Raw genomic sequence first — 18,144 nt, forward strand, 5'->3', positions numbered from 1 at the left:
CTTCCTGCCATGCCAATACGTCAAGGCCGAATTATCATTAATTAAAGAGGGATAGTCTCCAAACATCCGGTATCACTGGTATCACTGGATCTCATCCGAGCAGTGAACAAGACTCATCTCTCTACATCGGACCAGCTGAAAATGTTTACAGGGAAGATTGTGTTTATTGCTTTGGCATGCATATCTTTCCAAAGATTTGCTAATGCAGATGTTTTCGCTTGCAATGTAAGTACGCTGCTCTTATTGAGCCAACATTCACTTTCTAAATCTAGTAACAAATTGTGAATCAGTAATATTTTTGGTTTAATTTGGAACAAAATCATAAGTTAATTTAATGTTATCTTAAGAAAAATCTTAAATTATTTTGAAAGATTGAGTTTACAATTGCTTTTCTTGCTATTCCAGTGTTCTCTGTTTGAGTCTGAAAAAAGGAATAATATAATTTTTTGAAATTCACTTTGCCGTTATGGTTATGTATTATAAAAAATTTACAAAAAATTACAAGTCCAAATCACAGATGGAAACAAACAAAATACAAGTCCCTGTAAAACGTTTTGTAAATTTCTTGAAAATTATTGTAAAATTCGAGAAATATGAAAAATGAAAATAAGATGGCCTGCAAGTATTTTTTCCTTTCAAAATTCGAAATCATATTTCTACGAAAGTTTATACTTCTTTTTTTCCATCCCCTTCTGCCATTAAGCGTCGAGTTCCATCATCCACTTCCATTTACACTTTACGGTCGAAGGCAAGTATTCAGATTACTGATAATTGTTTTCCCTTTCTTCTTACCTATCTTTTCCACATACTCTTCCCATTGAACTCTTGGTCGTCCACTTCTCCTCTTGCTTTCTGGTTTGGCCTCCATCATCTGTCTAGGCTTCCGATCCTCCTCCATTCTTAACACATTCCAAACTATTGCAGTGCCTTTCTCTCTATTGTTTCCAACAGAGGAGTAATACCTCTTTAAAAAACCTTGGTTCATCTGGCTCCGGATGGTAGTATTTTGTAAGGGACGTTTTCCAGGGTTACGCGGAAAAAAAATTATGTTAGCACGGATGACGGAGGAAGCAACTCAATCTTACTAGAGTATAAAAGTGAGGATCTGCTGCCTTGCAGGGATCTTCAAAGGCTAGGGGAAGAAGCACCGGAAGAAAATCTGGTAAGCCTAGAGACCAAGGGGAGGCAGCCCCTCTATTAGGATAGCCTGGCGTAGGGCCAATAACCCACCCAGAGTGAAACAACGGAAATCAAAGGAAAGAATATGGACGGATTCATTGGAGGCAACAAGCAAGGAAAGGACAACGACATTTGGAACATGGCATATTACTTCTTTAACAGGCAAAGAAATTGAAATAGTTGAAGAAATGGGAAATATAAAATTAAGGTACTAGGATTTAGTGAAACTAAGAGAAAAGGTAATGGAGAGAGGAGTCTGGATAAGAATTATATTTTTCTCTACTTAGGAATAAATAAGAAAAACAGGGCTAAGGAAAGAGTAGGAATTATTTGCAAACTCAGAGCAAAAGTGATAGACTGGGAACCAGTGAGCTCCAGAGTAATAAGAGTGGATTTAGATCTATAAGAAAAAGTAGTACTTGTACTTCATACAAGATGCAGAGCCGGACCCTGTGGCAGATTAGTTAGCACTTCTCGTTGCGACGCCAAGGGTCCCAGGTTCGAATCCCGCTCGGGTTTGGTTGTTTGTGAATGTCCATTCATCAATTTCATCATTTCATCACTCATCCCCATCTTCGCAAATTAGCCAGGAGGCACAAAACGCGAAGTCAAATAGACTAAATCAATCAATCAGTCAAACAAGATGCATAAAAATTTGAAAAGGACCAGTTTTACACAAATCTCCAAGAGACAGTGGATAAAGCCAGAGATATTACAAGGCATTTTGTGATAATGGGAGATTGGTATTTTAGGATAGGAAATGTTTATACAAGTATTGATATTTATTTTATTCTTTACTTTCATTGTATCTTAAATTCAGGATTTAAATCCTATGCCACCTACAGCAGAACCTTCCCAGATATTTACATTACTTGAGACCATACGTAAATATAAATAAATTTAAAAGTCAACATTGCATTAATTAAAACAAAATGATAATTCCTATTCATTTTGAGAGAGAAACGATAGAGATGAAATTGTCTTACTTCGATCACTGTTACAAAATATTTTTCCACATACGTATAAACGAAAATGTCAAATTATGCATTTTCTTAGAGTCCAAAATAAGGAAGAGTTAATAATGAGATTTGATACTTTATTTATTCTGAAGGGTAGGAATTTATATTTGAGTTCAGATTTCAGAATCTCTGATTTCTTTAATTCCCTTGAAATCGCATTTTTTTCTTGTTAGACACGGTACACAATCATAACACCAAAATCAAATACAGCATTGTTCCAAAGTAAACCCTGGTCCACACGTAGTGTTTTATCGTCAGTCTTGCATGATCATGCCAGACGGATCAAACAAAACATTACGTTAGGATGGAAAGTTCAAAGTCTTGCATGAACTGAATGACATTTGACGACCGTTCGACGGATGGACAGGAGCTTTGTCTTTATTTTTTTAAAAAATGTCGTAATTTTGCAAAGGGTCCCGTTGATGTTGCAATGAGTAATGTATTGTTTTTCATTCTCTGGGTTTACTACAGCTCTCGCCACGAAAATAGTCCTGTCAAGGTCAGAGCTTTCCTTTGCTTCCACCACACCCCTGGCCCTCCAGGATTGCCACACTTCTTCTAAGCTGCTCAGTCAACTCTTCACGCGTTGTAGGGTGTATGCGATTGATTTCTTCGGTTGAAATTTTTGCTCATTGGCAACACTGTAAATGAGTGGCGTGACCTTGACTGGACTGTTTTCGTGGCGAGAGCGCTAGCGCTAGTAATTTGAACTATGTGTACACATCCATACGTTATTAATTGTGCCTATTCTCACCGCACATGCTGAAATTATACGTATCAGTAATACTTCATCCATGCTGTTTATGGAGTGATTGAAGAGAAGACTAACATGAACAGTGTAACCGCGTGTCTTACTTCAGTCTTATCTGTGAAACGTCAAATATCATGCAAGACTGGCGACAAGACATTACGTGTGGATCAGACTTAAGTCTTGAAGCTTTCTTTTCCAAAACTCATCTTTCAATAGCCCCCGACAGTTTCATTTGCCGACGCTATCTGTATTGTTGCATTATTTGAAAATGACAAATACCAGTAAGCATACTTTTTAAACAGCATACCATATGATGAAATGTTGTAAAAATCAAAATCGAGATTATGAGCTTCACTTTAACTTTTCACAGTTGAAATTTGAATAACGTGCGGCTTATTTTCTGGCCAATACGGTAACTGGCACGTAGAGCATTTTAGAATCTATATTTCATTTGTTTTCTTTTTAAGTGCGAGAAGAAGATATTTCGCCTTACTAAGTTAGAAGAATGTGAAGTGGACGAGTGGAAGATTAAAATACCGCCTCTTGAACTCTCTGCTGAGGGATGCCTAATCTATGCAAAAGGAGGTGTTGAAATTCTCAAAAACATAAGCGGCAATTGTGATGTGAGTAAACAGTTTAATTATGTGGAAAAAATAGCATAGTTCATGTAAGATCGAAAACTATAGCATGAACTAAATGATGTTGAGTTAATCTAAGACTTCTGTAAATATATTTATTTGTAGCATGTATCATCTTTTTTTAGTTTATTACCTTGACATTATGTTAACCGTTACACATTCACGAATCGCTGAAAAATCATATTCCACAACACAATTTTCGAAGTCAAGACGTCATTTTTCACGTATTTTTATTGCTCTTCTTGGTCACTTCCGACAATTAGAAAAAATATATTTTAATAGCATTTTCCTAAGCATTGGCTTGTATCTGTCCAATAGGAAATCGATTATAAATCTTGATTTATTTTGTTTTGAAAATAAATATATTCTACAATCGTCGTGTGCCCCACACAATGAAAATATCATTCAAGACCATCTTGGATTTAATAATAATACTTTTAGAAATACCAGTACCGTAACTAACACACTCTACACCCCCGCGCAACATTTTGTTGCGTGCTCCTGTTCATTTTTTTCTTTAAAAGAAGATTTCATTTCTAAAATATTAATTCACACCTAAATGTACAGGGTGAGGCAAAAGTTTGGCACCACCCTTTTAATTTTAAAACTACTTGACGGAGGGCCATGAAATTTCGGATATGGGTAATTGGGGTAGGGACACACCAGATGGGGCTAGTGAGTATTATGGCGGCCATATTGAAAGCCTCCATAGTGGAATTACATCCAGATTTTTAAATGGGAAGGGGTTATGTAGAATATCATTTTACATGGGCGTTTTCTCAGAAATGAGAATATACAGGTATTTTCCCTCTAACTTTATTTGATGAGAATATTTTCACAGTTGAAGTTCACATTTGACATCCTACAACATGTGCTCTATGTGTTGCCTGTTCTGTGCTACATACAACGTAGGACGTTTCTTTCAGCCAGTCCTCATGGACACGCAATAACACTGCAGGGTCGAAAGAGTAAGATGTTTGTTGGATCTGGTGCTGGAGATGTAAGATATCAGTGGTTTTCTCTTGATAAACTATGGCTTTGAGATGGCCCCAATGTTAAGGTCCTTAGAACGGGGTGGCCACTCAGTGGCCCCTCTTAAACCAATCCCGTTACCCAGGAGCTGTTCATCTAAAACCACTACCTGGCACATAACGCGTAGTGCAGAGGCGCGCCATACTGTTGGAAATAGGCTGGTAATTCGCCGTCTGGTTCATAAGTGAGGGGAACACATATTCCTGGAGAATATTCACATATCTGTCCAAATTCACGTTGCCATGGATGAGGACAGGTCCCACACTTCGGGAGTTCCATATCCCACACAACACCATTACCTTTGCCGCACTCCTGCATTACAAGCAACACTGTGGTATGTGAGATGTTTGTCCCACCGTGGCTGGGTTTCTGGGGCGCTGCGAAATGTTCCATTATTTTCACTGAAATGATTATGTTGTTCCAAATATTTGCTAAAATGTTTCCGAATTCGAAATATGTGTATACTTTTTAACTAAGGCAACAACCTAACCACACTAACTGAGCATTGCCAATGTTAGGTAAGCCCAAATTCTCACTAGGCCGCTGAGGAAAAATCTTGAAACACTAGGGGCACCGTGAAACAAAAAGGTTTGGGAACCTCTGCACTACGGGATTTTGTGACCAGATGTGAACTGCGTACAATATAGCTAGGTTGGTTTCAACAATGGCATTATGATTATCTTGTGACCTTGTAATCTACGCGTTCTGTGTAGGCAAAGTGTGCAGTGGTCCGCATCCCACTTTCATTTGAAAGTTTACCATAACTAGATCATCTAAGCATAAAGCACACATAAAATAAATTTCGTAGGTGGGTATGACTAGTACTGGTTGTCAGTTGTAGGTATGTGGAAAGAGATGGAAATGTATGTTTTAAGTTAATTTTTTCTCAAATTGGTATGCATGCCATGCTAATTTGACCTTTTCACTTGACCAGTACTTATATTTTTATTTACTCCTGCATTGTGATTCAAGATAGCACCACTTACCTCGTCTTCAGATGAACATACTTATTTTTGCAGTGGTGGATTCGAACATACAACCGACCTGTAATTTGTTTCAAACCCGATTCACTAAAAAACTACATTTGACTCCTTTTAACCTGGATAATTCGAACATAAGTTTATTCCCTCTGAAATTCCTATTGGAACAAATGCTAATAATTCATATGTAATTCGAATACTCGAAACTTTTATTTAGATAATTCGAAAACAGCTATCCAGAGACAGTCGAATGGAAGAGAACGTTTCTGTTTGTTGGTATGCAGCCTCCACCCTCCCATCAATAACGTTTGATTGCCAACCCCTTTTGGGTGATGGTGTTTGTCCTTGAACCCCCACTAGCCAGTGATTTGTGAATATCTTCTTATGTGCCCTCAGCTGTCAGTTGTAATTAGTCAGGGTACCTTGTTCCCAATGTCGAAGCGTCGCAAATTGAATCTCAACCAAACGTTAGTTATGACTTGCTTCACGCAATAAATGAAATCGAAGAATTTGTTAACCGTGAAAAAATTAACCAAATAAACACAAATCACAAACTTCATCTAGTGAAAAAAAGTAGATAATATTGATACGCGTGTTGGTGATTTTGTGGGTTGATACAGTGTACTTGAACGTGTTTTTCATTTACTGGTAGCTTATTACAATTGTGAGAGGAATTGATTTTAGCTTGCCCTATAACATCACCAATTTTTACAGTAAGATTCACTGCATATTTAACATGTTTTACACTGTAGTACAGTAGTTTTGTTTCATTAAATTACTTTAGTAATGCATGTTTCGGTTAATTCCAATTTTGGGTAATTTGATCCTTCGAATTAAAAAGAGTCTATTTTATTAATTTCCTGTTGGCATCTTTTACTGTCAATGCAGATACTGTAAATGAGACTTCATACAATATAATTTGCAGAGAATATAATTTTACATATGGAGCTATGCCATGGCTTTCATTGAGGAAATTATCTACTGTAATTATTACCACAAAGATGAGTGTAAATGACGGATGAGACCGGCATAATTCGTAGCCTGCGAAGAAAATCAAAACAAACGCAACCTAACATTGAAGAGGACAGATCTAAATGCAATGGTTCCTTCTGCAATGAGTGATTGCTCAAATAGGAGCTCCTGATTGATTTATTCCCAATGCGGAGCTTCCAAAGTCAGAAACTGTGGGAATTGCAATGAAAACAGTGCCATTTCAGGAACTGGTGTATAGCAGTTGAATATTTCAGTGAAATGTCTTTCCAACTCAGGACGTCCTTTTCGCGGGGGGTGGGGTCAATTGGCGTTTGCAATAGTTGACATTAGGCACATCTAACCTAACCTCCAAGTAAAATAGCTGCATTATACTGAAAATATAAGAGTATTAGAAGAACAACGAAACTCCCACAGTACTTCTTCTGAAGATGGATGTATTTAGTACTTCAGGACAACGTGCAGTAACAATAAGAAACCCCCTCGCAGTGGTTGCGTTGTCGCCTTGTAATCAAGGGGTCCCGGGTTCGATTGCTGGTGGAGGCATAAGGTGGTTCGGATATCACTTTTTACTGTAGGTCCAGTCCGAATTAGCCTTAGTGTGCATAAAGTTGACTTAAAACAAGAAGCCAATCAAGCAATCGGTAGGAACCTCTCAAAGAAACTGTTTTCCTTTTTCCACTTACCTGCCAAAGCTGCTATTCCTGAATTGGAAACATTCCACGAAAATGTCGGTTCTTGAATTGGGAACTTTCGTCATAGTTCCTGACTTAGGATTGTCATCTGCACACCAATCAAAACTGTATGTGCAGGGACTCAAGAATAATTGATAATAACTACTATAGCTTGCAAAACAATAAACGAAATATGAAGAAAATCAGTTTAGTTGCTTAATTGCAATAATTTAATTGGAATAAATTGCACACAATTATTTTAATCTAGCGCGGGGCCCTCTTGAGCTCGGGGCCTCGGTGGCCCGCTCTAACAATTTATATTTTCCTAATAAAACAAACGTGTTATTGTTCTTATAAATTGCAGGTGGAAGTTACAATTACTAACACCGAGTTCAAGAAAGATGAGAAGATGATACACTATTTGTGCTACGACGGAGAAGATCGAGAAGGAACTTTCATTGCAGCAATCTTCCTCATGGGAGGTTTTGAAAAGGAAGATAACTGTGAAAGATATGAGGTAGGTGAGGCAACGGTGACACTCTAAAAAAACTAATTTTACATAACTAATTTTATATACACAAGCATTAGCATCCTATACATAACAAACCTGCAAGCATCATCCATTGGATATCAAGAATGTCCAAATTTGATTCAGTCATGGATATAATTCATGGATGTCCGTAACCATTTCTATATATTGAAGTGTAACTCGTAAAATAACTTGGGGATCGTTAGAGTCACAAGGGATGTAGCAAATTACGTAAAGAGGAATTTTCATTTCATAACTTAATTGGCCTACTCTGTCAAGAAGAAAAAAGAAGGTTGATAACAGAGCGAAGCTCTCTCCACACTTACCGTGACTCGAAGTGATTATGCTAGCTGTGGTGTCCTGGGTTCGAGGTGCAACTTACTGAGGCGTCTCGCGCCTTAAGTTATAGGCCACGTCGAACTTTTTCGCCAAAGCGCACACCATACTCGACGAATTCTGATTCAATACTGAGAGCGTGTTTTATTGTACGAGTCGTTTTTATACCTCTCTTACGGTCCAGTGTTTCTGACCCCTCAACTTCAGGTTAAGCCTCTATCGTCCATGGAAAGTCCCCAGTGGATGTGAGGCCAGGGTTACATACTCAGCGGTATGCAGCAAGACGAATACTCTTATTCTCTTTGGTATGCAGCATTGTCGTTGAAGGATCGGGTCGTTGGTCAGCTGGAGAGGTGGAAAAGTGCAGCTCTTCCAGATTTCTCTCTGTATCACTCCCCATTCCCCTCACTAAAAGCATTCATCCACCGATGATTGCATGGTGAGAATAGTAAGACGGTTGTAGCATTATTACATAAAGAATTGATATATAAAAAAAGAAATAACATCATTTCCTAAAACCCAAAACCCGTATCACAAATAAATATATGCCAATAATGAGTTGAGTAAAGAAAATTATGCCAAGCACTATAGTAAAAATTGTTAGTGTTCAAAATGCGTATTAATCAAGACATTATTAGCCACGCATGGGTTCTGAAGAAATTATATAAAGAATATCTAGGTCAGTCACAAGTCCGGATTGACCGATAAGGATATCACAACAATAAGGATGTAAAAGAAATGTCTTTCGCAGATGAAAGTCAATGGGGTGTCACCACAGTATGGATGCGTTAATTTAGCCTGTGGCAAACAAAATAATAAAAATACATAATCGGTAACACATATACATAGTTGTCGCACTGATATTTGTGAAACACGCAAGTTTGTGTGGTACCGACTTCGCCAGACATGGTTCGTACAGGACGAAGAAAAGCAGCGATGTAAGTGGTCGACCATACACAGGAAGGGACACAAAGACGCATGGAAGCGTGTTATGGCGTATGACGTCATAAAATGACGCACTGTGACGTAAAATCACTTGACAGTACTGTAAGCATGTTGAGGCCATGACATATGAGAAACACTGGCGATGCACTGGAAATATCGGGACGAATTGCCATAGCACTCTGACAGGATAGGACGTCGGAGCGATGGTCCAGTAAAAAGGGGGCGGGGTCGCTGAAGCAGAAGGGAGCAACGCTAGGGCAGAATATACTAGAATAGAATCGTAAGGTGCCTGATGCAAATATAACCACGTTAAGCTTTAATTAATTATCCTGACATCGTCTTATGCAATTTGCAAACAATAGTTGTGCGAGGTAATTTGTTGGTTCTTTGGTTATAATACACCAAAAAGACAAGTTTCGTTCATGAATATGAATATAGAAAATAAGCACAAGAACGTAAGTCTGACTTTGGGACATATTAAAAACATATGAGGTTAATATGGCCACCATTTGTGTTACTTTTTTGAAAAGTATAAGTCAATAAAAATGCAACGTAAAATTAGTTATACAACTTTTAAATGTTATTTTATTCAATTACATGGTTTTAAATTTGATACAGTTAAACATGTAAAGATTGATAAGCAAGTTAAAATATGTTTGGAACATTTTAGCACCTTTTTTAGTTATTTACGTTTTATGTTATAATTTTTGTAACTTTTATGCATTCAAATGTTAGATAGAAACATTTAACCTTACTAAAGGGCGAACCATAAAGAACGTCGGATTTGAAAAGGACGCAATATTTTTTTTTTGTTTGGTTGGCAGCATTGTTTGTGCGATTGTTGTTATCAGTTACCATTGAGGTTTTTTGTTGAGAAGCATTTCAGTTGTTCTACTTTTTGTGTGTGTTGTTAACGCCATGGAAAGGTACAGTAAGGACCAGCGAGTTTTGATTGTCAAAACGCACTACAAGAATGGGGAAAGCTTCGCGATGACTGTTCGGATACTCCGTACAATACTTGGTCATCTTCATGCACCAAACGAATCAACTGTTCGTAGATTGATCAAGAAATTTGAAGAAACTGGATGAACACAAGACATCAAAAGCCCACTGAAACCAGCGGATCGTGGAAAACGACTGCATTTTTTTGACTGGATCCTTGAAAGGGAACGAGAGAACGATGGTTTCGCAAATGCATCATTTTCAGCGATGAAGTTCATTTTCATTTAAACGGGTTCGTATACAAGCAGAATTGCCGAATATGGGGATCTGAGAACCCAAGAATGAATCAGGAAAGGAAAGGCATGCTCAGAGAGTAACGGTTTGGTGTGAAATTTTTAGTGGGGGTTTAATCGGTCCTTACATTTTTGAAGACAAAGAAGGAAATGCTCTGACAGTGAATGGAATTCGTTACCGTGCAATGCTAACTGATTTTCTTTGGCCTCGTTTGGATCAAATGAGCATCGAAAATGTATGGTTCGAACAAGACGGCGCATCTTACCACACTTCAGGAGAAACAATCAATCTGCTGCGTGAGAAGTTGCAGGACAGAATAATCTCGTTGCGAGGAGATCAAACCTTCCCACCTCGAACTTGTGACTTGACATCATGTGACTTTTTCTTGTGGGGGGCACTTAAGCAACTTAAGCAAGAAATTCAACGTGTCCTCAACACACTTGATGGTGAAATGTGTGATCGGCTCTTGGTGAATTTCATGGACCGAGTGATTGCGTGTAGAGCTAGTAGGGGGGTCATATGGTCATATGCCCGAAACCTTAATATCTCGTGAAGAGAATGGTATGTTTTGTGCTTTTTTTTCAAAAACAAATTTAATTTATAGCAACTTCAAATCCGGTGTTCTTTATGGATCACCCTTTACAAATGGAAGAAGAACATAAGAATTATAATGAAACAATAATAATAATACCTCATTTCTTTATGTTGACTTTATTGGGTTTATTTTGGACAATTGAAATCGTCCTTGTCATTCTTTACAAGCCCTATGCACTCCTCGTGCACATAATTCGCACACACCACGCAGAGTATCATATCTTTCACCTCACCTTCACAACAAATAACGCAGTGCCAGTTCTCAATACTTTTTGTGAAGTCTTCTTCTGCACAGTCTTCCCTTTTCCCTTCTTCTGTTTTTGTTTGTTGTTGGCCACTGATTTAGTGTTCTTTTCGTTGTCTTTTTTGTCTTGAAATAAGCTTTTCGTCGAGACCAAGCCTCGACTATTTAATGCAGGTCTCATCACTCGGGTCATCTTCCTTGGCTCTTCGGTGTTGGAAACATTTCTTGCAAAGAAGTTTGAGGGGTCGATGTTGTGATTATTTTTGGATCATCCATATCTTCCAATTCCTTGGAGTCATCTGAAGAACATCCAGTCACATCATCCAACACAGTGAACCTCACGATATTTTCAGTATTTTTACAGGATTAACCCATAATCGCTGCACTTGGCCATATTAGCTGCTATTGATTTTTTTTAAAATTCCAAGTTATTCTAATTAATATTGTTGATTAGCGCTGGGCTACAATTTTCCTGAAAACGTTAATGTTTACATAAATCACGTTATTCAGCTAATTCATATTTTCAAATATAAATTGCAAGTCCTAGATAAAATAATTTTGCAACCATTTGTTATATTAGGAAAATATTCATGTAAATTACTTACAACGTATAATAAATTCCTTTTTTTATATAACCGAAAATATTTGAAGTTTAAATACTACCGTATTGAACTTACATCGTTGATTGTACTGGCGAGCCCTTAGCCCTTCCTGAGTCCAGAATCCACGTTCCTTCTTCCCTGGATAATAGGGTTTCATTTTTTAAACAAAATTAAGAACACTTAAATAAAAATACAATGTAACAAAATTCATGTCATCATGAATTTCTGAAGTAGGTGTCGTTCAAATATTTATAACATGTTTTCTGAACGTTTCTGACTTTTATGATATTTTTGACGCAGAATTAATCCCACATCCTTCGTAATAAAGCCTACCCTTTGGACGAATCCCTTCGCGCCTTCATCGTGTTATGCAAAGCTTCAACAACAGAGATCATTGCGCGTCCAGCTTTATTTTTCAAAATTTTGATTTCGACATCAAATATATTAGTTCCGCCCACAATGGAGTGGCTCATGACTCCATTTTCTAACTATGATATATTTTTTTAGTAAATAGATCTGATATGTGCTACCTCCGGCTAGACTTACTATCTCAGTGTTAGTAAATTAGTAAATTCGCATGAGGCTTAGAAATAATCAGCTAATTCAGTATGTACTGAAAACCTTTAAATTCTTCCTTATCAACCATCATTTCACAGTCCTGACTGACAATCGTGCGTTATCCTATTTACGTACCACTTAAAACTTATCAGGTGTTTTGGAACGAAGAGCATTATTTTTTCAGAGCTTTGATTTTGATATCAAACACATTAGCTCAGCCCAGAATTGCCTGGCTTACGCGTTAAGCCGCGCAAGCCTACCAGTTACAAATATAGAGAAGAATAGCAATGATGATAATGAAAATGATGATGAAACTGAACTTTTTCACCCATTATTTTTCTACAGTCAGAAAATTTTGATATTAAATCAGCACAACGTAATGACCCTCATTTGCAAGAAGTCATTCACATCTTGTAAGATAATCCCCAAAGTAATCCTAAGTTTGAAAAACTTTCTTATTCCTTTGTTTTGAAAAATGACGTTTTGTACAGAAAAACGAAAATAAAGGCAGGATTTAAAGACAAGTTATCTATCCCACAATCATTGAGAAAGGATGTATTTCAATTAGTTGATTGCAATTCCATGACGGCAGCACATCAAGGTGGTCACAAGACTTATAACCTTATGTTGTCACGGTACTATTTTCCAAACATGAAAAGGTATGTTTATGATCACGTTCATAATTGTATCCCATGTCAAATTGCAAAGAGACCACAGCGATCAACCCCTCACATTCTCCACACCTCACAGCCCCCTACAATCCTTTTCGTCAAATACACATAGATGTTTGGAGACCATTAGTATCCTCTAAGAAAACAAGCATAAATACTTTTTGTCAATGATAGATAGCTGTACTAGGTACGCTATAATTACCACTTTGCCTAATCATGATGGAAAATCTATTGCTTCGGTATTAGACAATTTTTTTGTTGTATATGGAATACCAGATATGATTTATCTCGATCGATCTTCATCGAACTCGAGTTTATTGATAAAGGAGCTTTACAAATATCACCGGTGTCCAGTTGCAATATATTGACACCGCTGGCCATTTCAGAAATGGAGTAGCTGAAGCATAATTGAATTACTTGAAGAACATAATGAGGATATATGTGCTAGAGAAAAATGATGAATGGAGTAACTATTTATCCAGAGCTACCTTTAGTCACAATATTAGTCTTCATTCAGGATTAGGCCACACCCCTTACTATACATTATTTGGTCACAATCCCAGACTTTTGGCAGACGCTGTACTTCCTACCAACCCTGACAATATATCCCTTTTAAACGAACAGAGACTCGAACAGCTGACATCTATACGAAAGTAAGCACATGACAACCTTCATAAACGATTTGAACAGCAAAAACGTTATTCAGGCAGACGCACGCGCCAAGTTGAATACTCATAAGGGACAGCTTGTTTGGCAACTGCATTCGACCCCAACACCTGGCGTCTCAAAGGCGTTTGCTTCTTCGTAAAAGTACTACAAGGGCACTCTTTACATTTGTAAATGCCAGCACTGAAAATGGATTACTCCTGTCATAATAAACAGATCCAAGCAACTTGTTCTTACCAACATTATATGTAACGTAATGAAACGTTCACTCCTTAGAATTATCCCCGTGTTTTTATCTCATTCCATCAGTCCCCCTTGTTTTTAACTCTTATGATTTTATTGATATTTTTCATTACATTACATTAGCTTACATATCGTTAGGGCGAGTCAGGAGCGCGTTAATACAACTCCCGTACAATTACACTTTAACCATTTTTACACACAAGTTACCTTATACAAAATATTAGGAGGAAATGCCTAGTATACACGGATTAGATTTATTTTCTCTCAAAACTGATTTCTGCCTTTATCTTTTTTTGCAGACAAGGCTCTGAGATGTCTCTCGCATATTATACAAATCTAACCCTGATTGCAAATGCTGCATTTCTAGTTGTTTCATTTATTATCTTTTTAATAATCGGCTCATGCTGCTGTAATTCATCCTCAACCAAGCCTAAGGCTACCGAAATTTCAGTCAAAGCGACAATCAGTTCTCCCCTTGAATTACAGTCTATCTTGTAGCCCCGAGACATCTTTACATAGGCCTTTGCTCCCCGTCCCTTGTCAGCCTCATCGAGAAGCGCCGCCATTGCCTGATCAACCACCACCTGTTTTTGTTTTTCAAATTGTCTGGATGATGATTACTGTCGACCCACAGCGTCCCTTTCCAATCGCTCAGAGGGACACTTTCTGTTTCTTTCATAAGTCACAATCACTTATTGTAATGAAGTTTCCCCCCCCTCTCTCCACTCTGTCTTCAAAATCACTCCTCTGTCGTCGTCCTCCGGCTTTACTGCGGCACAGGCATTGACATACTCTCTCTCTCACACTACCGACGTTTCAAGATTACCCATAATGCTAACATTTTCTTCCAGCGGTGTCATGAGACTCTAAATTGCTCTCAGGGTTCGGGTGTATGTTGCCAGATGAAAGGGTAGCGCCAAAGGCTTGACCAGAGCGATACATAGGATTGACTTTAACATATAAAAATTTATTCAACGAAGTTCAGAAAGAACACTAGACCATTACAGAAAGGTTATGAGTTTAAAGTACGGTTACAAAAGAAAAGTACAATACAATTGATAAATAGGGACCCAACGTTTACATTTTAAACCTGTTACTAAAGTATCTCCTAAAATAATATAAATTTCTACCTTGCGGTTGGAGGATGGGGGAGGAAGTAAAGGAAAGCTGATTAGTCACTTCTCTCACCAGACGGTGGAGTGTGTTCTTGGCTATGCCAAGTTCACTTCTCACGTCTTAAGACGGAGCGTAACATCTCTCATCCGAAGATGGAGCGGATTCTCTGACTCGTAGACAGAGTACAACCTCATCTCTCGTCCGGAGACGGAGCTCAGCTCCTCTCATCCGAAGATGGAGCCCTTACTAATCTTGGTCTCTCGCCTGATGTGGCGAAGTGAGTCTCCTTTGAAGTGCTTGGCCTCTCGCCGAAGCGCAGCGCGCCTCCTCTCACCCGAAAGCGGAGTCCATCTATCTTTTAGGTGTTTGGTCTCTCGCCGTAGCGGAGCACACCTTGTCATCTGTGGTGCTTGGACTCTCGCGTTAGCGGAGCACACCTTCTCTCGACCGCAGGCGGAGTCGAACTAACTTGCCAGCTAAGAATTAGCCTTTATATAGGGTCTGCGACGCTAGCGAAGACAGGTAGAGAAGTAATAATCTAATAAAAGTATATTTCTTAAATAAGTTTCCAAAATAGAGGTGGGTCTCATCTTTGAGATTTAGATAAATCTCAAATTCTTATATTCTTAGAATGGTCATGAAATTAGAGGTGCGACTCGTTTAATTTGTGACGAGACGGGCTCGTTACAATAACCCCTCCCTTCGGGGAAAATCTTTTGATTTAAAATTTATCACCTCTATATTTTTATTTTAATGAAAAAGATTTGATTAGAAAATTAACCTTACAACAATTAAACATATGTTCTCTTAGAGAACTCTAGAAAGATTATACTATAAATGTTACATAAGATAAATTGTCACAACTTCTTTCTCATTAAAAACAAGTTAACAATGAAAAATACTTAGCTCAGAACTAGTAATAAGAGTTAAACATAACTCACTTTACATTACTTCAAATGTTCATAACAAAAGTCCTTCTTGCTTTAAAAATGTAATAAATGGAAACCTCCTAGGCACTCGGATATTCTGCTTCCTGAGGATGGAAATAGTTTGTACATAAGGCCTCGGCTTGCCTTTTAAAATGGCCTTCAACTGAGTTGTCAACAATGCTTCGTCTCCCTTCCAGTTCAGCTTATAGAAAGGTTTAATTTTGTTTGTTTCAGTTCAGACATCTTGACAAACCTGGGGTACGACGTCTTTCTTCTTAGTGACCTTCATGGGTGGGACGACTGACAGCTCTTCCGCCTTGGCAATTGGTTTCAGGGTATCCCAAGCTTGTTCCGCATGAGTCAGGTCTCGCATGGTAGACTGCAGTTTCCTGTTTTCGGCTTCTAACTGTCGAACTTTATCGATCCACAATAGAAGTTCAGCACTCGAACCGGCTCCTGGTTCTTCAGTTCCTTTCTCTTGGCTTCTTGTTTCAGCTGGGGAAGTATCTTCAAGTACACTCAACAGTCTGGGTACCACAACAGCCTTAGGTTTCAGTCCATCACGTGCGATTGGTTTTGCTTGAACTGACATACTGGTGTCAACTAATTTTGCACAGGTTTGCACTGGATTACTTGACTTGGGGACCCCTTTACTCAAATCCATTACTCCAGGATGGGAAGGAGAGTACGGCAAATAACTATATCCTCGTTTGACAGCTTCTGCAGCTACGTTACTGATCAGAGCACTTTATAGTCGCGGCACAAGCTTTCATCCTTTCTTTGGGACTTCTGGATCTTCAGTGGGGGGAGATATTATCTTGACTCGCCTAGGTTCTTTCTCCTTTAGGCTGAGATGACACTTTAGTTTTGGTATCGACTCACACCATATCTTCATCCGGGGATTGCCTCGTTTTAACTGTTCTCTCAGGAGTTTAACATCGGGAAACATCTTCAATGCCTTATCCATCCTGAAATCCGGGTCACAAGCAGCACAAGGTTTACTCTGAGTAGACTCAACCTCAACTGATTCATAACTAGACTAAACACTTACTAAATACAAGAGAAGCAACAGCTGTGTGACATTAACGCCATCTACTGACACCTGGCAATACTTAATTTACAGGATTGATTAATTCAATACAAACTCCACAGTGTTGCCCTTGCACTCTAAAAGTTAGACACAAAACCACTAACAATACCACTTCTTAAATTATTGTTTATAACTTTTCCTTCTTTGTTTACAAAGGAAATCTATAAGTATATAAATGCGAAGTCCGGAAGGACATCGCTCTCATTCGCTTACCGTTTTACTCTGAATATACTTAGATACAGTCAGCGCGGGATAACGGAGGACAAGTTGGTCAGAGTCGAAGTACTGACTCTGACATGATATGGACACAACATACATCTTCGTTTAGGACAGGACTCTACAAGAACTTCGGGAAGGTATGATAGTGTGGAGAGAGCATTGTCACTCATTTATAACTCATCTTTTCCTTCATTGACCAGGGGGTTCCTTTTGAATTAGTTATGAACCATAAACCTCTCGCTTTATAATTTGCTACATCCCGGTGTCTCTCGATTCCCAAGGTTCAATTGAGTCACACATCAATATATACACACAGAGCTGCGTATGTACTAGGTTAGAATCCGAGAATAGTGCAAACTTACACAAAAGTATGGTGTGTATGGGAGAAGGATTATATGTATGTGTATATGTATATCTATATGTATATATGTATGTATGGATAGATGTTTAAATACGAGATGTATGTGTATATATATATTGTTTTTACTTTCAGGGAGTTATGGACCCTGGATATGTGCGTGAGTTCGATTTCACAGATTATGCAAAGCAGTTCAAACGCTTTGTTGGTGAATATATTGTTAAGATACGTTTAACTGAAACAGACGGAACGGTAATCTTATGTTACGACTTCTATTATTTTTTCGATCAGCCATGTATCGGTATTACGTGTTGAAGTAGAGATTTTACAATAATGAACACAGATAAAATATTTTCTGTTTGTTCGAAATATAATTAGTAATGCTGAATAAATAAAATACTTTATCATTCATCTCTTTGTTTCTTCTATTTTTTTTTTGATAAATTCCATTCCCTACTTGTTTCTACAGGAAATGAGCCACAGTGTGCGCAAATTCAGGTCGGTTCAAAATTACAAGTTTTATAATTGAGATGAATGAAAAAAAA

The 18,144-nt window shown here is 38.1% G+C and overlaps 2 protein-coding genes across 2 annotated transcripts in view; one reads left to right on the forward strand and one right to left on the reverse strand.

Moving 5' to 3' along the window:
* LOC146000079 (uncharacterized) overlaps nt 1–18,144 on the reverse strand; it is a 284,676-nt gene that overhangs the window by 34,517 nt on the left and 232,015 nt on the right. The window lies entirely within an intron of this gene.
* LOC146000077 (uncharacterized) lies at nt 57–18,004 on the forward strand. The gene is made up of 4 exons (XM_083137407.1): nt 57–225; nt 3,417–3,572; nt 7,628–7,780; nt 17,735–18,004. Exons 1-4 carry the CDS (start codon nt 142–144, stop codon nt 17,912–17,914), a joined length of 573 nt encoding a protein of 190 aa, XP_082993533.1. The 5' UTR covers nt 57–141; the 3' UTR covers nt 17,915–18,004.

This window comes from Lepisma saccharinum, chromosome 16 (genome assembly GCF_977018435.1).
Source record: "Lepisma saccharinum chromosome 16, izLepSacc3.1, whole genome shotgun sequence".
NCBI lineage: Eukaryota > Metazoa > Arthropoda > Insecta > Zygentoma > Lepismatidae > Lepisma > Lepisma saccharinum.

What these genes read in the sequence shown, in the direction of transcription:
- LOC146000077 (XM_083137407.1), top strand. Translation starts at nt 142, where the DNA reads ATGTTTACAGGGAAGATTGTGTTTATTGCTTTGGCATGCATATCTTTC. An exon ending in ACATAAGCGGCAATTGTGAT is followed by an intron (nt 3,573 to 7,627) that starts GTGAGTAAACAG and finishes TATAAATTGCAG; the next exon opens with GTGGAAGTTACAATTACTAA. An exon ending in ATAACTGTGAAAGATATGAG is followed by an intron (nt 7,781 to 17,734) that starts GTAGGTGAGGCA and finishes TTTTACTTTCAG; the next exon opens with GGAGTTATGGACCCTGGATA.